Source organism: Kryptolebias marmoratus, linkage group LG21 (genome assembly GCF_001649575.2).
Source record: "Kryptolebias marmoratus isolate JLee-2015 linkage group LG21, ASM164957v2, whole genome shotgun sequence".
Lineage (NCBI taxonomy): Eukaryota > Metazoa > Chordata > Actinopteri > Cyprinodontiformes > Rivulidae > Kryptolebias > Kryptolebias marmoratus.
In genome coordinates, this window is record NC_051450.1 from 20,487,306 (window position 1) to 20,499,633 (window position 12,328).

The 12,328-nt window shown below is 39.0% G+C and overlaps 1 protein-coding gene across 1 annotated transcript in view; it reads left to right on the forward strand.

Moving 5' to 3' along the window:
- The window catches only part of ofcc1 (orofacial cleft 1 candidate 1), an 86,524-nt gene that overhangs the window by 16,696 nt on the left and 57,500 nt on the right, over nt 1-12,328 (forward strand). Inside the window, exons 8-12 of the mRNA XM_037973332.1 lie at nt 430-654; nt 979-1,076; nt 2,392-2,478; nt 7,910-8,152; nt 11,991-12,133. Coding sequence (XP_037829260.1) covers nt 430-654; nt 979-1,076; nt 2,392-2,478; nt 7,910-8,152; nt 11,991-12,133 — 796 coding nt within the window. The remainder of the gene's footprint in view (nt 1-429; nt 655-978; nt 1,077-2,391; nt 2,479-7,909; nt 8,153-11,990; nt 12,134-12,328) is intronic.

The window sequence follows — 12,328 nt, forward strand, 5'->3', positions numbered from 1 at the left end:
AACACAAAGAAGTTTCACTCTAATGTCCTCTTTAGTCAGACCTGATTGTTTCTGTCACTCAGATTTAATTTTCCATTATTTGCTCTAAATTTTAGAGCTTATTCTATTGTCATACTAAAATATAAAATTCATGTTTGTGTAATTATAAACTTTTTATAACATTTTTTTGTTTGTTTTTTAAGAACTCCAGTTCTGCCTCGCTTAGGTTCATGAAAATGCCTTTTTGAATTTACCTTGTCTGTTTTTCTCAGTTGCTGTTTTAGTATATCTGTCTGTACAGAAATACACATCTCTGTGCATTTCTTTTAAGTATGCTCATCCATCAGCATGTGAATGCATGTGCTGATGTTTGTGAATGCACATTCATCTGTGTGTGTTTATAGGTTGGTGTGTGTGTGTGCACATACTCACTGATGCGTATCTTTCCAGGTACACTGCAAGCCTCCCGGGATGAGGAGGTGTTGGAGGTGAAGGCGGGTGATCTGGTGCTTCAGCGGCGACTGCTGCTCCACAGTGGTGGTGATGCCTCAGGCTCAGGGCCCTCCCAGACCCAAACCCTCGCCAAAACCCAGGCTGAGGGGAGTGTTTGCCTGGGAAGAGAGGCTGGACTCCAAGCAGGGAGGATGGTAATGGGCAGAGAGAACACTGTAAAAAGTAATTCTATCCTTTTATTTGGTTCATCGATTGATTTCTTGTGCAGGCATGCAGCCATTGCGTTAGTCTAGTTTTACCATTTAAATCTTTTTTATGTACAATAACATGTGCTGTGTTTATGATATAAAGTGTGTGCAATATTGTTTGCTATGTGATAACAATATTAGAGCTTTTATTGGGGGATATTTTTGCTTCACAAAGCTAATTTGACTCCACATCCTTTTTTTATCTAAAAGATCAAATAATGAATACACAATGTTATAGTAATATTTAAATTTAGTTAAATGTTACAAGGTTTTTGCTGCCATGAGCTATTTTTTGCAGCGGGGACAGCTGAGGAAGTGATCCCCTGCTACGCCCAGCAGCTGAGGGAGCGTGTGCGGCCTGACATGATCACGCTTGGCAGCCTTTCACTGCAGCAGGTCAGGGCTACAAAGAGGAATATCTGTGTCATCATCCCATATTCACCAGCACATCAGCCATGTCCATTATGCTGTGTATCAGTTCTCTGGCTAATGGACACAGAGTGTGTGCATGTACATTTGTCTGTTTTTGTCTGTTCAGATGTCGGCTTGTGTGACATACTTTTGTTCTTTCTTTTATTTCATGTTGGGCTTCAGTTCTCTCTCGTTCTATAAGCTCTAAAAAATGTTTGCACTCATTTACATGGAAGATGGTATAAATCTCAGCTGTGAAATTTCTTTTTGTTTAACACGGATTCAAGGTATTTCAGAGGTTAGATTACTCATTCATCCTCGGTTTAAAATTGGTGCATGGATTTCAACTCTCTTCTGTGCCACATTCAATATTCTCACACAATTAATTTATCTGCAGAGACTGCTTTATTCTGCCTTTTAACTTTGTTGTGTATTATTATGCATATTTGTCTCTGACAGAAGCTGAATTTCCTTGGTTCTTTACCACTCTTATGGTCTTTTCAGAGAAAAATAGAGCATGACAACATATTATTTTTTCAGCAGGGGAATAAGAATTTAGCAAACTAGCTTTAAGATGCTTTGCTGAAAGAAAAAGAAGTGTTTTATGTTTGTATTCTCCCAGTCTGAAGAGGAATGGGAGTGGATTGGAAACATTGAGTTGCCATTGTCTTGGGAAATCTAGATAGCAAGGAATCACAGACATTAATGCATATGTGAACAAGAAGCATTCACTGTATTTTTAGCTATAATCTGATTTGAAAAGACATGAATTACATGAATAGAAAGCACATGTAATTTGGAAAAAAATGCACAACAGTGTTTCAATGTTACTTGGAAGTCACTGCAACAGTTGACTCATCTTCTCAAAACTGGATAATCAGTAGAATCTACTTGGCTGTGCTGGGATCAGTGTTATGGTATTCTAATAGAATATATATGTGTTGTCTTTCCACACCCACCTCTGAATGAAAGTACATTATCCACCAGAGATTTCCCATCTATTTTAAAAATTATAGCTGTTTTTCTTCTTTCTCTATTCTGCCATACAAAGGCAGGAACACACTGTCACTTAGCAGCATCAATGCATCTGAATGGGGAAAGAAAATGTGCTGACTGAATGTAAAACTGGCAGGAATACCCATCAAACGCTACATGTCTTTAGGGTCTGGCTTGGTATCGATTGCCTGGAGATTGCATTACAGTTACTCCTCATGCCTAATTCTGCTATTATGGTTCACTGTACTGTCTCATGAAGTGGCATCCATAGAAAGTGTGCATTTGTATTTGCATGTATTTTTAGCAACTTGCTCAGAAGGGAACCCAGAAAAGGAGAGAGTGGGCAAGCAGGAAGGGAAGACTAATGGCCTTCTTCAGAGGCAACAGTGAGGTAAGGCCCAGCGTATTGTATTGATTTAAAGTTATTTAAATGGAAAAAAATATAAACATTTTACCATTGCAGGTTTATTTACATAGATTTCTATGGTATTTGGAAGTGCAAATAGCAGCGTCACCTACCTGTAACACTTCTGTACCTGTAACATTTGTTATGTCTACTTCCTACAAGCAACTCTGGGCAAGTTTTTCTGTAAATTTACTTTAAAATATTGATAGTCATGGGTTGCAGTTTTCTGGGCTTGTTTGGAAAGTTGCAAAAATATTGCAAACTAAATTGATTGCCCAATGGGTGAATGAATCAGTTTTGCCAGATCTAAAGAAGAAAATGTAAATTAAAAGTAGTCCCTAAAATGATTTGCATGACATACTAAACACATTAATTGATATGTATAAATTAGGGGGCCTCCTAATTTCAATTTTAAAATCCTCAATCTCTCTGTAAGAAAGATTCTGCAATAAGCAATAAGACAACAACCGAGGCTGAACACACTGTTTCAGGGGTAAATACAGCTCCTTTTCTATTTCTTTCCATTTGTAAAATTGATGTCACATGACTGTAATTATTAATTGTGTGAAAAACCATTTGTATTCCCACTGACATTCGAGATTCATATGTCCTCTGCAAAGGCTTCTCCTGTTGGCAGGCATTGCATTGTGGGTAATATGGCTCCAGGGCACATAAATCTGTCCGTGTCATTGAGCTCGGAGGTGCATCAATTCTTGCTCCATCCACTTTAGTCAGACATCACATCTTGTGGCGAGAACCCTGCGGGCAATCAGCTTAGCATGTTTAAGTTTTTAGTAATTATGGACTACCACGCTGGCTGATATGATAAAATCAAGAAACTACTGTATACATCAGCATTTTGTGTTGAGCCGGGCTGCGTTGTGGGTGGGTGGGAGTCGGACACCAGCCCTGTCAGATGAATGTGGTTTGGAGTTTAGCGAGATGACCTCCTCTGACAGCCTTGAACCCTGTAAATTCTTTCTGATATCAATAGTGGGTGGCTATTAGACATGGGAGACTTTCTTTGCATCACCCAGGGCTACATCTGCCTGAAATTGAATGAGAAATGATTTCACTTTTTGCTCCCCATGCCTATGAACAAAAAAATTTTAAAAAAATAAAAGAACAGACACAGAGCTGACTTGTAGTTTTGGTAACAAATGTGTAATTCATTTGTTTCCACTGTTTCTGATTTAATGGGGTTTGAGTAATTGCATTAGGAAGCACATTGTGCCTTGTTGTGAACTGATGAAGGCACGTGTAATACTTTTGATAGGCAAACAGAGAGGAGGGAGAGAAAAGAAAGAAAGATCCAGTGGCTGTCTTTGATGCGGTGCATTTATTTGCTGAATTATCCTTCCTTTAACAAGCATCTTATCCCCAGACCCAGGCAGGCCAGGGCCCCTGTGATATTGCTTTATTTTGAGGAATTAAGAGAGGTGGCGAGGAGACAGAGCGAAGCAACCGCTTATTACATTACCACTGATAAGATTGAAAGGCAGGAAGAGAAAGACACAGAGGAAAGGCACAGGGAGACACACTGAGAGAGAGAGAGAGAGAGAGAGAGAGAGAGAGAGACCCAGTGGAAAGTGTTTTGTTGTGGTGTTATTAGATTGAGCTGCTGTTGGCTACAGAGTGGAACAACAGAGGGTCCAAAATGCAGGTGGCAGTTAACAGAGTTAGCCTCTCACACTTGTGTGTGTGTCATATAAGTGTTTTGTATGGCAAGCCATTTGTGTATTTAATCCTCATCCTTGTTATAAACCATCATTTTCACCCACGACTTCGCTACTAGATTGCACTAGCTGGAAATTTGGTTTCACTAGTTCAACACTTTGGTGAACCAGTTCCACAAACAACCTTACCAGTTACATTTTGTTGCCAACTGGTAGCACTTTTGTATGACTGAAGTCAGCCATTTAGTCTCACTAGTAGCCCAAAAGTCCCAACTACTTGGCTTTTTAATGCACTCGTTGGTGACTGCACCAAACTAGTTTACATCATATAAGTTAACTTCTTCTTCTAGTAAGCACAGTTTATGCCTACTAGTCAATTAGTGACTGTCAAAGATGGGCACCAGTTGACTAGTGCAACTTAAAAGTTTAACGAGTCAACTACTAAACTCTAAAATGCTCACTATTCGATATGTTTGTCCTCATCAGTTAACTAGTGCAGCTACAAAATGTCAACTAGTTGACTGGTGCACCTAAAATGTTGATTAGTTAACTAGTAAGGACAAAACACTCACAAAATTTCAATATTTTTGCTGCACTAGATGACTAGTTGACATTTTGTAGCTGCACTAGTTATAGTACCTGATGAGGTCAAAAAGGTGTCGACTAGTGAGCATTTTAGTTTACTATTCAACTAGTTAAGTTTTTAGGTAGCACTAGTTGACTTGTGCCCATATTTGTCAATCACTAGTTAAATAGTAAGCATAATTTGTGTTGACTAATTAACATATAAGGATTTTTATGCTTACTGATTAACTTGTGTGACACAGTTGTTGACTAGTTTGGTACAGTGGTCTACTAGTGCATGAAAAAAATCAACTAGTGAGGACTCTTGTTCTGCTAATGCAAAAAAGGAGTCGCAAAAATAATATTTGATATCAAAGGAACTGCTTAAATATACAAACAGCTTGCCATACCTGTGTGCATTGCAGCAAAACCATGTAAAACCAGTCACTCAGAGTGTTTGGGGAAGGTCAACAGGAAGCAATGGCCAAATTAGGCCAGGTAACAGAGCTCCCAGAATGCTCCACTTCCGCATTATGGCCCTTAAACTGCAGTGACGGTATACTGAGAAACAAGGACAGAAAAAAGGAAATGTATAAACAGAATGTGACATGCTCTCTAAGAGTGTGGTTTCATGGGAGAAGATATTGATGCTGAGTTGTTTACAAATCATTAAAAAAGACAAGTTTTATTTTCTAAAAATATACAGCCAAATGATGTAATTAAGTGAAATCCTGTATTGAATGGGACTTGAGAGAGAATGGAAAATTAAAAGCTGCTATTTTCTTGTTTTTTAATTCATTTCTGTGTACGCATGTCTTCACAGAGGCACACGCTGGCACTAATAATTTCAAAGGCTTGAGTATACTAACTATGCAGCCACATTGTTTTCCTTTAGCGTGCAAAAATATGCTTTCCGACTGTGTATGAGGGGTGTCTTCAGCTGAAGGAGTATAAGTAGGTGGAAAATGAAGCCTTAAAAGATGGAAACAAGGCAAAAGAGAAAAAAGAACCAAGTGAGGAAAGCAGAAGTGCAGTTTTAGCAGTAGCATCACCAGCTGTGGGAGGAGTGTGCTGTTGTGCTGCATCTGGGGATGAGCCTGCCATGCCACCGTGCTGGCTTAAAGATGTAATGAATCTTCAGTCGGGGGCTTTCCTTCCAGGGTGACAACTGGCTTTGAGGAAGGTTGTAAATGCAGGGGAGATTGTGGTATAATTCCTCAGACTGGCGTTTGTGCCCCCCAGTCACCATTCGATTATCTCCCAAATTGCTGTGTTTCACTGAGATAAAGATTTTTTATGGCTTGCTGACTTGAAACAACTAGCACAGGCAGAATAGGGGGCAAAGCAGGGAGAGGGAAAAAGAAAAAGATAGAAAGAGAGAAGCAATGGCCAAACCTACCACGCATAGTAATTTCTTTTGGTAAATGACAAAATCTTTGTTTATATGACATTTCCTGAAAATTACTGCAGCGAGATGAATCTGAAATATAAAATGTCACATTTGGCATGCAAAACTATGAAAATATATTTCTGTGCAAAATTCATGGAGGCATTTAATTTAGAACGTGTTTAATAACTAAGGCAGCCTGCATCAGTAATCCTGCCCGGAGGTCCCAAAAAGATTGTCATATTTATTCTCTCCTTTCTTCACCCCCTCCTTCGTTCTGAAGCCAAAAAATTTTAAGGGTAAATGTTCATTGTTAATTAAGATTTACTAATTAAAATGAAAATAATTAACACGAAAGCTTAATCTCTGAATATTAGCCCGTACTTAGAAAGAAAGGAAGTTTTTGTATGTGGCATTTCCTGTCTCTATTAAGAGTGCATTTTGTGTGATCAGTCAATGTGTGGAAAGCCCTGAAAAGATGTTTCAGTGAAAGGACGGCCGCTTGCCAGCAAAACCACGGAGGATCCCTCACTGGAGTCTTTGATCTCATCTGTAGGAGTGCTGTAATGTTATGGCACTTTAGGCACAACTCAGGCTTGGGGCAAACAAACCACCTCTGATATGGAAAATTGGCTCACTTCACCTTTTACCTTTGCCTTGCTGTCTTCACTGTCTCTTATGATGCCTGTGCAGTCATATGGGCCAGATAATAACAATACTTCTTAAAGATATACACACTGCAAATTAGACACCGGTGAAATGTTTTTAATTCTTTGCTTCTTTGTTCTCCTTTCAACTCCTCCTCTTCTTTTCCAGTCTGCATGCAAGCATCTTTTTTCCAGTGTGGGAGCTTGGAGGCCTTCCTCACCTCCTCCTGAACGTGAGACATGTGGGCTAAACCGCTTTGCCACCAATTATACTAATTTCACTTCTACCTATAGTGTTTCAGTTGTTTCTGGTATCCAAAAGTGTTCACAGTAGGGAGGCTGAGGGGTGTTGCTGCAGGGTGCAGCACATCCCTCTTCACAGCCTTTGCAAGATGAATGTGTGTGTTGTGCATCTGTGTAACGGGTATGAATAGTCACAGGTGAAGACAATATTGGGCAATTCTAAAATGCATTGAAAAAAGTGTGTGCATGTGTGTGTAGTCACTGTGTTCTGTCACTGACTGAGACTGAGCGCTTTGAGGCCCCCTTCACACTGGATGACAACTCTGCAACATAAAAAATCAGCCAGAATGTGGATGGTCTCAGCAGGGTCTTGGTGAGGTCTTAAGATGTGTATTAGGAATGCAGTGGGCTCCCCATTATGTATAATAGAGCATGACAGGTCCATGATAGTTTTGAGTATACACATAACTTCCATAACAAATGCCGTGGTGGTTTATCATTGTAGAAACAGCATATCAGGTCCTGGGTAGAGAGTGAGTGAGCGATGTAGCAACAGTGACAACGCTTCATAAGAAAGATAAATCTTCAATCAGAGTTTACAGCTGTGTGATTATACAACTAATATTTCATTAGTAAATTGCAGCTAACACAAAAACAGGCGCAACATTTGTTCAGTACAGTATTATAAAATAACAGGCTGGGAATTTTATTGAATTCCTAATAAATGTACACACTTGACTGTAATTAAATTAGTGCCCAAGCCATTTAACTGCATGTATTTTCATGAAATTAGAAAAAAAGGAATATACTCTTAGAAAATGCAGGATTTTTAGCCTCTATGGAAATGACAAACAGGACTGATAACACACCAAACCTTCAATGCATTTTGTGTTTCACAGGAGAACCAGAAGAACCTCCCCCAGCCTGCAGAGGTGTGTGTATGCTGCCTGAGAGCCACAAGAGACAAACTTCCCAAGGGTCTCTATTCTGTCAGTGTGGCCCTTCACAGCCATCTGGGGGGTCCGGCTCTGGCCTGGTACAGTAAGAAAGAGCAGCAAACCTGGGTGGTGTCCACTGAGCCAGCGGAGCATCGAGGCCGCTTCTACGACAACGACCTGCACATTAACCAGAGCCTGTTCATGGTGCACAATGTTTCACTTTGACCTAATCATTTTTAGGGTTGTATATATTAAATGATGAAGCAGGAAAGTGAAGTACAATATTTTCTATGACATTTCTGCTTTTATTTATCCAGTCTAATCATGAAAAAATATTTTTATTTTAAAACAATGAACACATACCAGCATAAGTTTGATATTTCAAAACTTCCCCTCTAGTTATCCTCCGCCGCTGAAGGCAAAGGTGGATAATAATAGAAATAATAATTTTACCCATACCTGCGTGTGTTTGTGTATTTGTTTGTCTGAACTATTAGCGAAATGTCTAATGAACCACCAGATGGATTTTATTTAATCAAACTCTCAGAAACGAGTAAGTGCTTAAAGAGAGCCCTCTTGACATTGGGTCCATTTGACCCAAAGGCCACAGGAGGGTTAACTATCGAAGTCAACACAGGTCTAATTAACTTAGCTGCTTATCAGTCAGTGAATTTTACAGATATTGAGCTAAAATTTGGTGGTCATAGCTGACAATCATTTACAATGCTGGAGATACATGTACTCCTGTAAAACACCCTGTCAAACTCAACTTTCAAGCCAAGCATGTAAATTCAACCATATATCAGCTGTTGCTTTGAAAACCAAAGTGACTTACTTATTTATTTATTTTTGCACATTTTTAAATTAAGAGAAACATTATTTTTTTGCACTTTTCAGTTTCTGAGCTGAATAAAGTGGGGTAAAAGCAAAAGTAAAAAAGTTGCACCACATCACAAACTCTATATCTGAGGAGCGTTAAAACATCTCATCCTCCATTTTCTTTGCATAATAGAAGAATAAATACATTTTCCTGTTTTGGTTCTTTTTAAAGAAACAACCCAACGGATTATATTAGATAAAATCTGTCCACATTTCACAACAACAGTCCCTAAACCTCTCGATATGAAGGAAGCCATCCTCTGTATATAAGCAGCACTAATCTTAAACAACCCACAGATTTATTCTGGATGGTCCACATTGACCGGTGGATTAGGACTCTTTGGTTCTGTTTATTCACTGAATTCATGTATGCAGGACAAAAGATTCAAACCTTAAAAACAAGCCTCTAAATTCAGTGTCCTTCCTGATCCTATATAGGATGGCCTATCTGCAGCGTTTTGCACATGTGGACACTGTCGGCACGCTGGTGGGTGTATTCACTGAGCTCAAGCTTTCTCATAATATTGTCTCCAGCTTCTATCTAACAAAAAAAGGATGGGGGTAAAAGCTGGCTTGAACTGAATGCAGACCTGGGATCTGATTCTGAAAAAGGTTTAAGTAAGGAATAGTAAATGCCTCATGTCACTCTTCTTCCCTCCTCTCCTCCCTAAACTCTGAGCTGTGCTTTATAAACAAACCAGCTGTTGTTATTCTCATTGACAGCAGTGGAAAGGCTGATCAGATTTGTTTGAGACTACTTGTTTAGCTGTTTTCTCTCTCTCTCTCTCCTCTTGCCCACACTATAGCGTGCGATTTTAGAAGTACTTGCAGTTCCTTCTCAGAGGAAATGAGGAATTAGTGATGGTAGGAGGAGGCCAGGAGCTTATTTTCCTTTCCTTCCTCTCTATCTCTCTCCGCCACTTTTTTTCATTCACCATTCGCTTTGTCTGTCTGGGATGGATTAAGACAGAAACAGTGGAGTGTCTTACATGTGCAGGTTGGTGGGAACCCCTTAGAAGAGTTCAGGGACTGAATGACTGAATTTAACTATTAGACTGAAGTAAAAATGTGTGTGGTTTAATTAAAGACAGTTAGATCTTTTGAAGTCAACTTCTGAACAGTTTATATCTTACCTGGTGAAGGTAGCTCTTTGAACAATCTATAGATACTAGTCTGAGCAGAGCCAAGATTGCTGTTGTCTTAAAACACCTTCAACCTCAAAAGTTTCATAGAGGTGTATTTGAATTCTGGTTCATAAATCTTTACAGTGTTGTCACACATTACACAGTTATTCTGGCAGAAAATGTAATAGGCTCCACCCAGAACCCAGCCAGGCACAGGAAGTGCTACATCTGGCTGCTGGATATAAATATAAAATTATATGTCAATATCTACATAATACAAAATTAACAGGAATGTAAAAGGTGTTTTTTTTTTTTTAATAAAGCAGCTACAAGAGCCATTGTAAAAGGTTGGATTGTTTTAAATGTGACAAGGTTTGATTTTGATCTTTACATTGTTGCCTCTCATGACCACTGGATTGATTTTAATGAATGCATCTCTACAAGTGATTAATCTTTGAAGCCAACCCAGTTCAAGATGGCCTCCACAGCCAAATGCCTATATGACAGTCAATGTTTATACATATTGTGCTATTGCATGGTAGTAGCTGAGGGTCATCTTGCAATAATGCATCACTTTGCAGATAATGTTATTTGTAAGGTTTGACAAAAACAGTTACAGCTCTGTCTTTTCTCAACATACCATGATGTTAGTCTAAAACTCTGAAAGGCATGAAAGGTGACGGGCGATATGCATTCTTTCAAAGAATGCTAGTCATTTATTTTGTTCCTTGGTTTCATCTGTTGGAAGTTTAACTAACAATTTTGAGAAAAGACAGTGAACTGCTAGTTCATTCAAGGGTTGTTCTTGTTATTTCTCTCAAATATGTTCTCAGTTAATACCACAGCTGGTTTAAGAAAATCCTTAGTAAACAGAGGAAGTGAGAGAAAGCACATCATCCATTCTCACAAACCTGACAGTAACACGAGCCGTCCAACTCAAACATGAGCACATGTTCGCACTGAAGGCTCACACAGAAATCGTTATTTATGCAGGTCATATTTTCACCAGTAAATGAATTATACAAATATCTTCAATATCTGTAATCTGTGATATTATTCCATATATTTATGTCTTGAGTCACACACGACTAACCATCGTTTCACAGGTGCATGCAGGATATGCAGGGGGGAGGGTGGCTGTGAACGGGATACACATGATTTATGCATTAAAACAAGTCCTCTGCATTTTCCATTACAACTAATAAAGGGATAAAATATTTCCACCCAGTGATGGATGAACTGGTGCACACCTCACTGTCAGTTCATTTTTTAAGCAAACCCACTGTTCTCCGGGTAAATAAGGACGCATGTGTTCGCCATTGACTGCTAACCACCTACACTCTTTCTTTTTTTTTCTTCTCCACGCAAGACAATCGTAATATTATCAGTTTGATTTATGGTGGCCTTGCAAACAGCAGAATTCAGTATCTGTCAGTTCATACAACAACAGCAATCTGAAGCTCTCCTTCAGTATTTTTCGGTTTAATACAGCCTGTTTGGCAATTTGCAGAGTTAGATAAGTGAAATTTGTAGGTAAAATGAATGGCTTAGCATTCCTTTAAGGAATGCACCATATTTTATGTTAGAGTTTTAAACTAAGACCAATTTGTAAAGAGAAGGGCAGAGTTTTAGACATTTTGGTCAGACCTCGTTAATGACATTATGCACAATTCAGTGGTGGGAATGACTCTCAGCTACTAGCACACCGGACTTTAGCTCAAAATCTGTAAATTTGACTGATTTATAGCCAGTTCTGTGTTTTCTGAAATCATTTGGCTGTGGTGGTAATCTAGAATTTGATTGACTCCAGAAGTTAATCAGTTGTAGATGTACATCCAGGGGTTACTTCCTGAAAATTTCATTAAAATCCATTCATTGGTTCATGAGATATTTTGCTCAAAGACAGATAAATACACACACATACAGACACAGGTGAAAAGAAAGTCTCTGAGTAGTTTGTACAATAAGAGTCAAAGTCTATCTAAGGCATTGCCGTTCGCTTGAACTGTGGGATACTTTGTGTGTGTTTTTATGTCTAGAGCTTACCTGCTGCCTGCGACATCACCCCCTCTATGGTCTTAGTATTCCAGCTCATCAGCCAGCACAGCAGCCACATTAACTCTGCTCTAGCCTGGGGAGTATTTCCTTTGTGTGGGCCGAGCCTCAGCCCAGTGCAGGGCAGGTTAGTTTGTTAAATACCTTCAATGCAACGTTTTTTTTTTTTTTTTACTAAAATGGAAAAAAAGGAGACAAAGGCAAGGCAAAAGACTATACATTATCTTGACTTGTGACGTTACATCAAAACAACTGTTTCCAACAAACTGAGAGGGGAAAAAAAAGCTTTATTTACATTAACATGTACTTCAACCATCAAGTG